The sequence below is a fragment of the Apis mellifera genome, linkage group LG2 (assembly GCF_003254395.2).
Source record: "Apis mellifera strain DH4 linkage group LG2, Amel_HAv3.1, whole genome shotgun sequence".
In the NCBI taxonomy this organism is placed as follows: Eukaryota; Metazoa; Arthropoda; class Insecta; order Hymenoptera; family Apidae; genus Apis; species Apis mellifera.
In genome coordinates, this window is record NC_037639.1 from 8153909 (window position 1) to 8167760 (window position 13852).

Genomic DNA, 13852 nt, shown 5'->3' on the forward strand with positions numbered 1-13852 from the left:
TATAATATACAACTATTTTGATTGTAAAAACTGAACAAACTTACAAATGGTGCTATTTTATTATTACTGTTTATTATTTATTATTTAGAATATAATAAATAATTCTAATGAAATTATTTTTATATATTTTTATTGTTAGAGATTATATTATATCATATTAAATATATCAGGAAAATAAAATAACATATATATTTTCTAGAAAGTAGAATATTATTAAATGACATCATTTAAAAGTTAGTAACGATTTACTGAATTTATTACATTAATATTAAAATTTATATTTGCATCTTATATTTATATTTCATAGTTTTTTTAAATATAATAGAATTTTTAAGAGAAATTTATTATAAATTTATCACATTATCAATACAATTATATGTATATATATATATATATATATATATATGATAATATATATATATATATATATATATATATATATTATATATATATATATATATAATATTTTCATATTAATTGGAAGTACTTAATATATCATCTTCTTCATTTTTTAAAATAATTTATTTCTTTTAAAATTATTTTTTATATAATTTATACATTTTATGTATCTAATAGTATATAGTATATAATAGTATATAAAAATATTAATTGCATAGATTATCCTATATATATTCTTATTAATAAAATAAATTCAAAAATATTTATTAATTACATTTTATTTTTTATTTTTTTAAAATATATTTTATTATATAATAAATAATATATATCATGTGCATGTTCTGTATAATTACTATAACTTTGGGAAATATGAAAATATAATACAATATATCTTAATAAAATAGAAACATATGTTATATGTTAAATGTTAATACGTTAATATTATTATTATTTATTTTTTATATTTAGTCGTCTAAGGGACCACAGAATATAATAAAAAATACTAATAGCATATTAGAGAATGAAAGTATGAATATTGTGCCTAAATAAATTATTTGAAAATAATATTCAAAAGTTGAACATTTTTGAATTTGCAATTTCATAATTTTTTAATATATAAACTTTTGGATAGAAGATATAAAAATAATCATTTTAATTATTTTAAATAAATATTATTTGATTTCCTATTATTTAAAAACTTTTAAATGAAAAATGTAAATAAAAAATCATCAATTGCTATAGATATTATATGAACATTGACTAATTGTTAAAAATTCTCAAAGTTAATTAGTTTTAATACAGAAGATTCACTTACATTTTTTATAAATAAATTAAAATATTTTATAAATAAATTAAAATATATATAAGTTTTACAATATTTTAATTTCATTATAATATATTAATTTTATTATAATAAATAAAATAATTTCATTTTTTTATATTATATGACATACAATATTTTATTCATAAAACTTTTTTTATGATTTAAAAGAATATAATTTATTATTATTATTATATATTATTTAATTATTTAATATTTCAAACTTTAAATATATTTATATGATTTCATTTTGATATGATAAATTATTAAGATAAAATATTTATTTTACTGTTCAAATACCTCATAATGTGTAAAGTGCCATCTAAGATTTTTCTTTCATCCTATGCCTCATATTATAAATCTTATTTTTACACTATTAAAAAAGGCAGGATGATTGATAAAAAAAAATTCATATAATGCAAATCTTTAAGAGAGTTATGATATATCATTTTAAAATAAAGAAAGATTTTAAACAAAAAAGAATATAGAATGGTTATTAATCTTAAGGAGAATCATAATCTTGAAAGTATATTATCATAAATTCAAAATAAATATAAATAATATAATATTTCTTATTATACACACAAAAAAAAATATAAGCAAATCTGTTTCATATTATATTGAATGAATTAATTAACATACCAAACGAACTTTTTAATATTTACTTTAAATTATGTAAAATTTTATATAATAACATAATGAATATAATATCTAAAAATATTACATTATTATTTTCATAATAATGTAGTAATTTAATCATAAAAAAAAGTTATTTTGATTCTTATATAAAATTTTTATAAACAATTTTTATTATTTCATTTATATCTTTTATTGTAATCTTAAAAAATTTCATTAATATATTATATTTGTATTGTAAATGTTAAACATCTTTTGTTTCTTGTCAATTACATCTAATACTTGTTCATATTGTTGCAAAATACACCTGAAATCATGCATACGTCCTCTTTATAAATACAAATATAAATAATTTAAATAAAAAAGATGTTTAGCAGAAGTAAATAAAATATTTAAAAAAAATTTATCGTTTAAATAAATCTGAATAATTTATATTTATTATATTCTTACTAACTTTCCAACATTACAATCTCCTATCCAATCTAATGCATTTATGATTATAGAATATTGATTTTTTAAATATTGTGAAATGCATAACAAATTCACATCATTATTTATCTTTTTTTTTGATTGACGAATTACATTAATGTAACAATGTTCGATTTCATTACTAAATATTTTCCATATCTAAAAATTTTTTCATTATAATTTAATTAATAAATAATTTTTTTCTAATTATTTAAAGATATGTGTATTTATACCTGTATCCATTTATTTTGTAATATTTTTTGTAAATTTTTTCTTTTTTTAAATTTTTGTAAAGCATAAATTGCCTCAATACCTTCTTCTATATTTTTTATATTTTTAAATATATTATTAATCAAATTGATTACCATATTTTCTAATTGTAAAATTGTATATCTAAATTGTTTCATTTTATTAACCCATACAGGTTTTATAATAGTAAAAATGATATTGCGAGCTGTTATAATTTCACCTAAACTTTCGTAAAACAAAAATTCTATTTTTCGCCAGTATGTTTCATAATTGACTCCTTTTGGACCTCCTATTAATTTTATTTTACCATTTCTATAAAATATATAAAAATTACAATTAAATCTGTTTTATTTATTTATTTTTCTTTTAATTTACCTCCCAAATATTGTTAATGCTTCACAAATTTCAATGATATCGTAGCATCTTTGTTGAAAAATATCAATTTTATTAAAAACTTCTTTTCGATTTATATCCCATTTTTTATTAGAATTAATATAAGTTGTAATATTCGTCATAATCTATAATAAATTTTAATAAATTATGTAACTAATATATGTAATCGATATATAATGTAACTGATATATAGCAATATATAGCAGTATACAATAACAGTATAATAATACATAATGATTATTAATATGAAGAATATTATTTGATAAATTATTTACATACATGATCATAAATTGTTTTATAAATATTGCAACAGAATATACATTTTTCCAGCATCTGTATTCCTATTTCAGGATCATCTTTAAAAGCAATATCTAAATTGATATAGTTTATACATTGTTCCATTATTTGTGAACTTAATGCTTGACATAATATTTCCATATTATTCCTAAAAATATTATGATTTTAAATGTATTTATTAACTAATTATTTTTTTTTAACTTTATTTAATTATATTCTTACTTATGAGAATAAAATGGCGATTCTATCCAAATAAATAATATAAGAAGCAATACTTCTGTCACAAAATTTTCAATATTATCTGGAATTTGTAAATTTTTGCAAAAATTAAATACAATATTCAAATAAATTAAATTTGATGACGCCTCTTCAAATTTTGTATCAGCATACATAATTAATTCTTTCAATTTAAATGCACTTGGAGAACGCAAATTTTTTAATATATCAACAATTAATTGAACTTCTATATTAAGAAATTGAGTATGTAAAAGGTTTAAATTTGAACCTATAAAGAATGTATTTTTTATAATTTTAAAACATGAAATCGAAATATAATTTGAAATAAATATTTTTATTTTTATTTTAATTGAAATAAAGAAATACTAAATGAAAATAAAAAATTAAAATAACTAATAATAATATAATATAATAATGAGAAACTAACGCTTTGCATTCCAATAATCAACTTCATCTTGTATATTTTTAATTTTTCTCCATTTCAATGTTATTGTTGTCCTATGCATTTGTCCAATCCAAAACCAAACTACTTTATCTAATCTTTCAATTAATTTTCGTTTTTTTTCATCTTCTTCCGAAAAGATTAATGTTTGATTTATATTCAATGAAATATAATCATTTTTATTCGAAGATTTTAAAAGAGTTTGAAGAAGACGTTCCTTTGGTACATATAAAATAGTCAAACCCATTGGTTCATAAATTTCATCCATTAAACGTGAAATAAATTCATGTAAATTTAAAAACACATCATGTCTTAAAACTATTCATTATGGAAAATTTTAATTTCAATAGATTACTTTTTCTTCAAAGATAATAAAAATTAGAAATAAAATAATAAGTTTTAATTAAAAGGAAAAAGTATATATAAAAAATTCGAAAATAATATATATATAAAATAATTCAAGAAATGAAAAATTTTATTATAATTAAACAATTTTTTAATTATGATATTCTAAATTTATCTTATTTGGATACAGGATGCGTAATCCTCACTGTGAAGCACAATTGGTGCATATATATTTTCCATAAATTTCAAAATACTATTTTTTATATTCTTGTTAATATTGCCAAATAAAATAGTCTTTAAAAAATTTTCTGGAGTATAAATTTGCCATGGTGATCTTAGAAAATATGTAAATCCCATAGATACATGCATCGGAATATTTAACATGGCATTTAATTCATTTTTATCATAAAATGTAATTAACATTATATGTGATGGATCTTTAAAATATTCTTTAATTATTTCATCTGATTGTTTGCTCCAACTTATATTATTATAAGAACATATCGTTAAATTTTTTACATATTTCACCTACAAACATGTTCAAATATATTATTAAATTTTATTAAATTATTTCAGCAGATTGTATGAAATAGTGATACTAAAAATAGATCGTATGAATAGTACTATTCTTATTACATTACGTCATTCATACGATTAGAGAAACTTAAAACGTTCATAGAGGTCATTACGATAAAATTATTTTCACTAAAATATATTTGTAAAACATCACATATTTCATATTTATAGATAAATATATTTTGCAATATATTATCTATAGAAAAATAAATGTATGTTATGATATATTATTTTATATTAATCCACTAATTATTCATTTATATGCATATTCGTACATATAATTCAAAATATCGATTTGAATTATTGAAAAATTATCGTCAGTTATATTCTTACTAATTCAATTAGATCTTCTTCACAAAATTTTGGTTTCTCAGGTTCTGAAGAAAGTTCTTCTTCAATTTCAGGTATTTCTAGAATCATTAAATATTATAAATTGTTATTTCAATTATAGAAAATTAAAATTAATTAAAATTATTAATAAATTTATCGGTTAAAAATATTTAAATTCAAAGTTTATAAATTTTATTATATATAATAAATGACCATTTTTTATAAAGATTATAATCAAAATTTATATATTTAATTACTTTACCTTGGTGCCCAACATTTTCTTCATCTGTATCCATATCTAAGAATTCTCGATGACTATCTATTATTTTATCCGATTTTCGTAATATTTCAGATTTTTGTTCTTTTTTTACACTCATGTTTTTTTTTTCTTTTTTTCTTTTTTATAATATATGAAGATAAATATAACAAAAATGAATATAATATTAAGTAAATGTAATATAATTTGAATAAAGATTCGTATATTTTTTCAGCACGATATTGGTTTTACTTTTTTGTTAAATCGATATGTTTCATATATTATAAGTGATATATAAAAATAAAAAAATTATTGATAATTACATTAAAAATTTAAAATAACAGAGAAATTTTAAAATAACAGAGAAAATCAAGAAAATTTAATACAATGTCTCAATTTTCAAAAGAAAAAATATTTCTCGGTTCGTTTATTCATACTAATGAATACGGAGAATTGATTGTTGTTGATCGTGGAATGATACATATTGAAAATGGCAAGGTATTTATTTAATTTATTTATCAATAAGTTTTTATTTATATTTATAAACATAAGTTAAATATTATATCTAATACGTAATTTATATTATATTATTTGTTATATAATTTTGTTAATTATAAATAAATCTAAATTTGTTAATATTTAGATTACTAATATAATAATAAATCCGAAATTAAATGACATAAAAGATAAAAATGTGAGTGTTCTTAAAAACAATCAATTTTTAATACCAGGATTCATTGATTGTCATATTCATGCTGTTCAATTTCCTAATTTAGGAGTTGGATATGATAAAAAACTTTTAGAATGGTTGGAACATTATACTTTTCCTTTAGAGAAAAAATATATAGATGAAATATTTGCTGAACAAGTATTTAATACAGTTGTAGTAAGTTTAATGTAATATAACATTAAAGTATTAAGATTGTTGTTTCATATAATCAACTAGATTCTATAATTACTATTTTTTAATTATAGAAACAAACAATAATAAAAGGTACAACAACAGCATGTTATTTTGCATCTTTATATTCAAGAGCATCTGTGATACTTGGACAAATAGCAATTAATATAGGTCAACGTGCTTTTATTGGGAAAATAAGTATGAATGAAAAACGTAATGATAATTATTATGAAACTACTGAAGAATCTATAAGAAATATAAATAAATTTATAGAAGATTTAATTAAATTAAATGTAAGATTTAAATATTATTTAAATTTGTATTTTAATTTTTTATTTATACATAAAGATTTTATTCATATAATTATCATTGTAGAGTCCTCTTATAAAACCAATTATAACACCAAGATTTGCTTTAAGTTGTGATATGACATTAATGAAGGAATTAGGAAATTTAGCAAAACAGAAAAATCTTCATATACAGGTATTATAAATATTAAAAATAATATTTTGTTTCATGGATAAATAAAGTGAGAAATAATTATATATTTTTAAAATATTTTTAATTTTATTTTATATATTTTTATATATTTTTCATCAATTCTTTTATATAATATAAAAAAATTTAATATAAAATAAAATATTTTAGACTCATATATCAGAAAATTTAAATGAAATAGAAGAAGTAAAGAAAAAATATCCTGAATATTCTTCATATGCAGCTGTATATGATAATGCTGGACTTCTTACAAATAAGGTATGTTAAATATCTATATAATGCAAAATAAAAAAATCATAATGTCTTATTTATTTTTAGACAGTGTTAGCTCATGGAATATATCTTTCGGATAATGAAATTGCATTATTAAATAAACGTGGTGCAGCAGTTATACATTGTCCTTCATCAAATACATGTTTAAAAAGTGGTCTTTGTGATATTCAAAGACTGAAAAGTAAAGGAGTCAAAATTGGTCTTGGCACTGGTACATACATTATATTTACATCATAATTTTATCATGATTATATAATGAAACATTTTTAGATGTCTCAGGTGGACAGAGTTGTAGTATCTTAGATGCAATGAAATCAGCTTTACAAGTATCAAGTCATTTATCTTTAATTAAGGATAATTATAAAGCTCTTGACTATAAAGATGTATTTCATATGGCTACTTTAGGAGGTGCAGCAGGTAATATTTCTATACTTTAGGAAATACAGAATTAAAAAAATTTATTATATTATTGAATTTTTATTTAATATAATATTTTTTTAGCACTTGCTATTGATAATCAGATAGGAAATTTTGAGATAGGTAAGGAATTTGATGCTCTTGTTGTGGATATAAATGTAAATGATGGACCTTTAAATACTTTTCGAAGTAGTACTTTAGAAGAACAACTTCAAAAATTTATATATTGTGGTGATGATCGTAATATAGTTGAAGTATATGTAAGAGGATGTAAAGTTAAGTAAAAATAATATACATATAATATATATATGTTTAATATAATATGTTTAATATATAATATACATATGTTTAATATAATATGTTTAATATGTATAATATAATATAATATGTTTAATACACAATATACATATGTTTATAAATATTTATAAAGGACTATTTTAATTTATATAATAATAACAATCATAATTATTTGTTATATATTTATAGATTATATAAAATAAATTATTTCTTACTATTTCAAAACAAAATAAAAAAATATATTATTTATTAAATTAGTATGTAAATATAACATTATAAATTATATATGTTGATTTAGAAATATTTTTATGCTTCTTGCAGCTTGTTCAAATGCTTTTTCAAACCCAACACTATCATTATCCTACAATTAAATGTATTATACAAAATATAAAATATATATATATATATAAACAATATATAATATAAAACAATATATGACATATAAATAAATTATTATACATAAATAAATATTTATGTATAATATACATATATTACAGTAATACTTACAAATAATGGATCTTGTATGTTTAGCTCTCCATTTGGATCATATTTTCCAAGGAGCTCAATTTTTGCTTGACTATCTTCTGGTTGCATTTGTAATAGATTATAAACTATTCCATTATCCATTCCAAATATCCAGTTAAATTTGTAAAAATCTTCCTTTGTTATCTGGAAATATGATAACATTTATTATCTTATTTTTTTAAATAAAAAAAAATTAATTACCTGTCTTGCAGTGTGAGTATAATATACAATGCCTCTTTTCTTAAGTGTAGACATAGCTCTGGGTTCTGGATTGTTACCTACATGATATTTCAAAAGTGCAGCACTATCTACTTCCCAAGAATTAAGAAGATTTAATTTTTTTATTTCATCATAAAATATTGCTTCTGCTATAGGAGAACGACAACTATTTCCTAAAAAATTTAATATTGATGAAATATATTAAATTATTATATTATTGTAAAAAAAATAATACTTCTTAAAATATACCTAAACACACCATTAATACTTTCTTTTTTGATGACATACTTGACTTTCACTTCGAAAAATATTTAAGGTTATGTAAAAAATTTTAATAAAATGAAACAAAGCTTATATACTTGATTATAAATAATTTTGTGTATAAATACATAAATATATGCAAAAAATTAATAAAAAAAAATTGATTCAGATATAAAAAATAATAAAAAAAATGTTTTAAAAAATGATAAATAATAACAAATTAATATTTTAATTTTGTAATGAATATTTATTCTTTTTAAGAATTTTTAAATATATGTATATATGATATTTCAATAATATCATTTAAATTACTTTAAAGCTTCAATCTGATTATTTATCTAAAAATAAAAAATATTGTTATTATATTTAAAAAAAAATTATGAAGTATAAAAAATTTAATAAAATTAATAATACTTTTATGTTTTTCCAAAAATGCTTTTGAACTTCGCAAACATTGTTCATATACCTTATAAAATCCAGCAATGTGAACATCCTATAATAAAATATTTATCAATATAACCTTCATATAATAGATTATTATTTATTTACATGTTATAATTTTAAATTAACATGTTAAAACAATATACATAATAAGGATCCCGAATTGTAAGTTCTCCTTCAGGATCATATTTTCCTAAAAGTTCAATTTTAGCAGTAGTATTAGGAGGTTTCATACTATTTAAATATTTAATATTACTATTGTCCATTGCAAGTATCCAATCAAATTTAAAAAAGTCATCTCTTGTGATCTATAATAATAAAATATATTAATATAAACATATACATATATAAAATATAATATATTTACTTACTTGTCGTGCTTTGTGAGAATAATCAGTGATACCTTTTTCTCTTATTATAGACATTGATCTATGATCTGGGTTTTTACCTATATGATATCCTATAATAGCTGCACTATCTACTTCCCATGAATCACTTAAGCCTAACTTATTTATTTGATCATAAAAAACTGCTTCTGCTATAGGAGAACGACAAAGATTTCCTATAAATAAAAATCATATTACTACTATAAAATTTTTTTATATTTATCTATTCAAATAATATTTTAACATACCTAAACAGATCATAAGTACTCTTTTTTTTTCAGTCATGACTTTTTTACTTTATACAAAAATTAAGTTATAATAAAAGATAAAATAATTTTAATTATAAAAAATTTTTGTGATTATCTGCATATTATAATATGACTATTATAATATGACTACATATTTTGTGATCATGCATGTTTACCAATGTTATATTACTTGAAAAATTTACTAGATATTTTATAACTTTATATCATAGTGTTATTCTGATTATAACTATTGGCACTACTTGTTTATATGAAAAATATGCCATGTGGTTAAAATAAAATAGGTTAAAATTCACAAAAATATTTTTAAAAATGTCATTTTTTATTAGAAATAAACAAAATAGCGGAGGAATTAAAAGGAAGGTATAAATTATATAATATTATAAATTATATTATATATATATATGATTTTTAATAATTTTTTATAAGATATTCTATTGTAAAACACAATAAATATTGTACAAAAAATTTATTTTATGATATTTTAATTCAATATTATTATATTTTAGTTCAATCAACATATTAAAAAAAAAGGAAAAAAGAAAAATATAAATAAATCTGTACCTGATGATAATGAAAGTATTGCGAGTACAGATGAAGAAATTGCAGAAGAAAATCAAAGGTATATTTATATTATCAAATTTTTTAAGTTTTTTTAAATTATTATTATGTTTAGTAGAAATGAAGAATATGAAAGTGAAGAAGAAGAGGAAACAGCTCAGGAAAAACGTATAAGACTCGCAAAGCAATATCTTGCACAAATTGAAGAAGAAGGTAAAATTTGAATAAAATATATTTTTTTATATTATATTATTCATATTTTAATATTAAATTTATATAAATATAGAAAAAGATAGAGCAGAATTTGAAGAAGGAGCAGTAACAAAAAGATTACGTGAAGAATATTTAGAAGAAAAGGGAAAATTAAGGAAAACTGTAGCTTCAAATTATATTAATCATGGTGAACCTATTATTTTAAAATGTAAAGAACATAAAAGTTCAATTACATGCTTATGTCTTTCTAGTAATGGAAGATTCTTATATTCTGGTTCAAAAGATGGTAGTTTAGTCAAATGTATGTTATTTTTGATTATTTTTGATTAAAGAATTATATAATAACAATTTGTACTATATAATTATATAATAATAATAAGTGAATATTATATATTAGGGTCTTTGAAAGAAAGAACAAAATTAAAAGCTATAAAAGGAAAAAGAAAATCACAAGATGGAATAAAATGTGTTCAGTGTTTGGCAATTAGTACTGATAATAAATTTTTGGTAAGAATATATAAATTTTTCTTTATAATATTTCATTTATATATTTACAAATAAATATAAATATTTATTTTTATCATTAAAGGTAGTAGGAGATAATGGTTCTAAAAATGTTATGGTATTTTGTGGAAATACATTAAATCACATAAAAAATTTACAAGGTCATAGAGGTAATATTACTTGTTTAGTTTTTCGTAAAGAGACGCATACGTTGTATTCTGGTTCCGAGGATAGGAGCGTAAAAGTATGGAATTTAGATGATATGGCATATGTTGAATCTTTGTAAGTATATTTTTATCTTTTTTAATTTAACTTAATTTTATTTTAAAAATGTATCATTTTGTTAGATTTGGACATCAAAATGGTATTACATCGATCGATGCACTTACACGAGAACGAGCTATTACCAGTGGTGGTTTCGATGGCACAATTCGAATTTGGAAAATTGTTGAAGAATCACAACTTATATTCAATGGACATGGCAGTAGTATAGATACTGTAAAACTTATAAATGAAGAACATTTTTTAAGTTGTGGAGCCGATGGACAATTATGTGTTTGGGGTTGTTTAAAGAAAAAGCCTTTGTGTTCAGTGCTAGATGCACATGGAAGAGATAAAAGTAATAATCAACCAATGTGGATTTCAAGTATAGCTACTCTTCTTAATACAGATTTAGTTGCATCAGGTATGACGTATTTTTTTAAGTATATGAGCATATATAAATTTTATATATAATAATTTTAATTATATATAATTTTTATTATAATTATTGAATGTAGGATCACAAAATGGTGTTATTAGATTATGGCAATGCGGTGATTCCTTTAGATCATTGAATCCATTATTTGAGATTGAATTAACAGGGTTCGTAAATGCATTGTGTTTCACTCCAGATGGAACACATCTTATTGCTGGAATTGGTCAAGAACATAGACTTGGAAGATGGTGGCGTATACCAGAAGCAAAAAATGTTATTGTTATAATACCATTAATTCAAACAAAAAATAAATAGTTTATAATATGTAAAAAAAGATTTGGAGTTGTAAATTGAATTTAAATTTTTAGGTAAATATAAATCATATCATTTTTTTATATATTTAGTCTGAACAAACTTTATTGTACATATATTAAAAAATGCATTGTTTGTTATTTTATAATTTTTTATATCTATTCCTAATATGCTATCTTTGAATATCTCGTTCACTGTGAAATCGAATCGTAGATATGCGAATGAAATAAAAGAAATATTGGTCCACAGTACAAGTATTTATTTATTCTGTACAAAAGTTGAGTTATAAAATATTATGTCCCCATTTTAGGTCTTGTTTTTAGTCTTGTATACCATGCCTTCTTGAGTTCGTTCGTATAATAACAATGATCGCCATTGAGGACATTAGCGTTTATGAGAATAAAGCGATTCGTCATTGATTGATTACAATGAACCAGAAAGAAACGAGTATCGATTTCGAAAGATTTCTTTCTCATTTCTACATAAATACACCTATTCTCGCACGAACCTCGGGCTCACCGTGTACATATACAAATCAAATCGACTTTTCTTTTTTTAATTTGCATATTTATCCGTAGCAACGAGTGTACAGCAAGTGTACGCTACTTCTTGTATGCATTCTTGCAAGAAAGTTTTTTAAATGATTGTAACAACCTAGGTCTTTCAATATGGCTTTCTCTTCACATACTTTTCGTTTCGTTTTTTCCCTTCTTTCACTCTTTTTTAGGATCTCATAATCGCAAGTATGCTTTTACGGGGATGAATGAAGCAGCGTTGCTTTCCGCCCGATTAGTTTCTTCTCCATTGGCTCTATTTTCGTAAAAAACTCCCGACATGTCTTATTTAAAATGCTTTTCTTTCGTTTATTTCTCTTGTTTCGCGTTTCTCTTCTCAAGTTATACGATTTTTAAGTTTTTCACATTTTAAATCAGACATCACTTTCATTCGATTTTTCCGTTTATTTTTATTATTTTTTCATTTTTTTTATTTTTGAGAACTCGTTTAATTTATTTAATTTTTAGTAAATTAATGAAATTTATTAATGGAATTGATGAAACTTTAAATTATTATAAAATTCAATGATAAATAATTTCTGTATTTATTTTACTTATAGTCTAAAAAGAAGGAAAGCGATGGCATATCAAAATAATATAGATAACTCTTGAAACTTAATTCTAAAATTTCTGATATATATAGTATAGACCAGTTTATCGTTGCATATTTTTTTTTTAGAAGCGCCGTTTGGAGAAGAAATACGTACCAGTGTATTTCTTTGGTGATTTAAATACAATGCGTGCGAATGTGTAAGACAAGACTTATTCAGCGTGAACCGCAAACGAATATTGTAAATGCCAGAAATCATCATACAACACACTTACAAGCACACTTAACATTTTTTCGCATCGTTCTATATAATATAAATTCATTCTATATAAACAATTGTACAACGATTTAGGCTCCAAATCACGCGTATAATCTCAACATGTCACAGAGGAACTGAGTTTTTATAGCAAATGTAGAATTGTTTGCAAAATTTTGCATCTCGATAATATTTTGTTTCATTTTTTTACGATATTTCGCTTCGGATTTAGAATTCATAAATAGTTCTAAAACAACGCGACTAACGAATCTT

The 13852-nt window shown here is 20.6% G+C and overlaps 5 protein-coding genes across 7 annotated transcripts; 2 read left to right on the plus strand and 3 right to left on the minus strand.

Annotated features, from left to right (window-relative positions):
- Nucleotides 1–1998: 1998 nt before the first annotated feature.
- On the minus strand, nt 1999–5608 carry LOC102656247 (dynein-1-beta heavy chain, flagellar inner arm I1 complex). Its single transcript, XM_006564235.3, has 10 exons — nt 5455–5608; nt 5196–5272; nt 4475–4814; nt 3927–4259; nt 3485–3563; nt 3245–3410; nt 2948–3090; nt 2557–2884; nt 2310–2482; nt 1999–2162 (listed from the first exon to the last, which is right to left on the minus strand). The coding sequence occupies exons 1-10, from the start codon at nt 5567–5569 to the stop codon at nt 2072–2074; spliced, it is 1845 nt and encodes a 614-aa protein (XP_006564298.2). The 5' UTR covers nt 5570–5608; the 3' UTR covers nt 1999–2071.
- LOC727293 (guanine deaminase) lies at nt 5102–7858 on the plus strand. The gene is made up of 9 exons (XM_006564234.3): nt 5102–5266; nt 5684–5946; nt 6092–6334; nt 6424–6642; nt 6725–6832; nt 6998–7105; nt 7166–7331; nt 7391–7537; nt 7622–7858. Exons 2-9 carry the CDS (start codon nt 5836–5838, stop codon nt 7819–7821), a joined length of 1302 nt encoding a protein of 433 aa, XP_006564297.1. The 5' UTR covers nt 5102–5266; nt 5684–5835; the 3' UTR covers nt 7822–7858.
- Nucleotides 7859–7966: 108 nt separating this feature from the next.
- Nucleotides 7967–8891, minus strand: LOC113218590 (low molecular weight phosphotyrosine protein phosphatase-like). Its single transcript, XM_026439017.1, has 4 exons — nt 8828–8891; nt 8561–8751; nt 8342–8503; nt 7967–8195 (listed from the first exon to the last, which is right to left on the minus strand). Exons 1-4 carry the CDS (start codon nt 8862–8864, stop codon nt 8115–8117), a joined length of 471 nt encoding a protein of 156 aa, XP_026294802.1. The 5' UTR covers nt 8865–8891; the 3' UTR covers nt 7967–8114.
- A 178-nt stretch (nt 8892–9069) lies between these two features.
- On the minus strand, nt 9070–9996 carry LOC727300 (low molecular weight phosphotyrosine protein phosphatase). 2 transcript variants are annotated; one of them, XM_001123009.5, is made up of 5 exons: nt 9915–9995; nt 9652–9842; nt 9427–9588; nt 9254–9332; nt 9070–9177 (listed from the first exon to the last, which is right to left on the minus strand). In XM_001123009.5, the coding sequence occupies exons 1-5, from the start codon at nt 9949–9951 to the stop codon at nt 9170–9172; spliced, it is 477 nt and encodes a 158-aa protein (XP_001123009.1). In that variant the 5' UTR covers nt 9952–9995; the 3' UTR covers nt 9070–9169. The 2 variants fall into 2 exon arrangements, with proteins under 2 accessions (XP_001123009.1, XP_006564300.1); XM_006564237.3 differs by having other exon boundaries at nt 9127–9177; nt 9410–9588; nt 9915–9996.
- Nucleotides 9997–10170: 174 nt separating this feature from the next.
- On the plus strand, nt 10171–12470 carry LOC410879 (U3 small nucleolar RNA-interacting protein 2). Of its 2 annotated transcripts, none has more exons than XM_026439064.1 (8): nt 10171–10295; nt 10442–10554; nt 10609–10706; nt 10780–11007; nt 11104–11213; nt 11296–11492; nt 11558–11895; nt 11990–12470. In XM_026439064.1, the coding sequence occupies exons 1-8, from the start codon at nt 10245–10247 to the stop codon at nt 12220–12222; spliced, it is 1368 nt and encodes a 455-aa protein (XP_026294849.1). In that variant the 5' UTR covers nt 10171–10244; the 3' UTR covers nt 12223–12470. The 2 variants fall into 2 exon arrangements, with proteins under 2 accessions (XP_026294849.1, XP_026294850.1); XM_026439065.1 differs by having other exon boundaries at nt 10612–10706.
- The last annotated feature ends 1382 nt before the right edge of the window (nt 12471–13852 follow it).

Coding starts and splice junctions, on each gene's coding strand:
- LOC102656247 (XM_006564235.3), bottom strand. CDS start 5,569: ATGAGTGTAAAAAAAGAACAAAAATCTGAAATATTACGAAAATCGGAT. Junction 3,564..3,926: donor TGATTATTGGAATGCAAAGC/GTTAGTTTCTCA, acceptor TACAAATTCCAG/ATAATATTGAAAATTTTGTG. Junction 2,163..2,309: donor GGAGATTGTAATGTTGGAAA/GTTAGTAAGAAT, acceptor GCATGATTTCAG/GTGTATTTTGCAACAATATG.
- LOC727293 (XM_006564234.3), top strand. CDS start 5,836: ATGTCTCAATTTTCAAAAGAAAAAATATTTCTCGGTTCGTTTATTCAT. Junction 6,335..6,423: donor AAGTATTTAATACAGTTGTA/GTAAGTTTAATG, acceptor TTTTAATTATAG/AAACAAACAATAATAAAAGG. Junction 6,833..6,997: donor AGAAAAATCTTCATATACAG/GTATTATAAATA, acceptor AAAATATTTTAG/ACTCATATATCAGAAAATTT.
- LOC113218590 (XM_026439017.1), bottom strand. CDS start 8,864: ATGTCATCAAAAAAGAAAGTATTAATGGTGTGTTTAG. Junction 8,752..8,827: donor AGTATTAATGGTGTGTTTAG/GTATATTTTAAG, acceptor TAAATTTTTTAG/GAAATAGTTGTCGTTCTCCT. Junction 8,196..8,341: donor ACATACAAGATCCATTATTT/GTAAGTATTACT, acceptor ATTTAATTGTAG/GATAATGATAGTGTTGGGTT.
- LOC727300 (XM_006564237.3), bottom strand. CDS start 9,951: ATGACTGAAAAAAAAAGAGTACTTATGATCTGTTTAG. Junction 9,333..9,409: donor TATGTATATTGTTTTAACAT/GTTAATTTAAAA, acceptor ATTTTATTATAG/GATGTTCACATTGCTGGATT. Junction 9,178..9,253: donor ATTTTTGGAAAAACATAAAA/GTATTATTAATT, acceptor TTTTATTTTTAG/ATAAATAATCAGATTGAAGC.
- LOC410879 (XM_026439064.1), top strand. CDS start 10,245: ATGTCATTTTTTATTAGAAATAAACAAAATAGCGGAGGAATTAAAAGG. Junction 10,555..10,608: donor ATTGCAGAAGAAAATCAAAG/GTATATTTATAT, acceptor TATTATGTTTAG/TAGAAATGAAGAATATGAAA. Junction 10,707..10,779: donor TGCACAAATTGAAGAAGAAG/GTAAAATTTGAA, acceptor ATATAAATATAG/AAAAAGATAGAGCAGAATTT.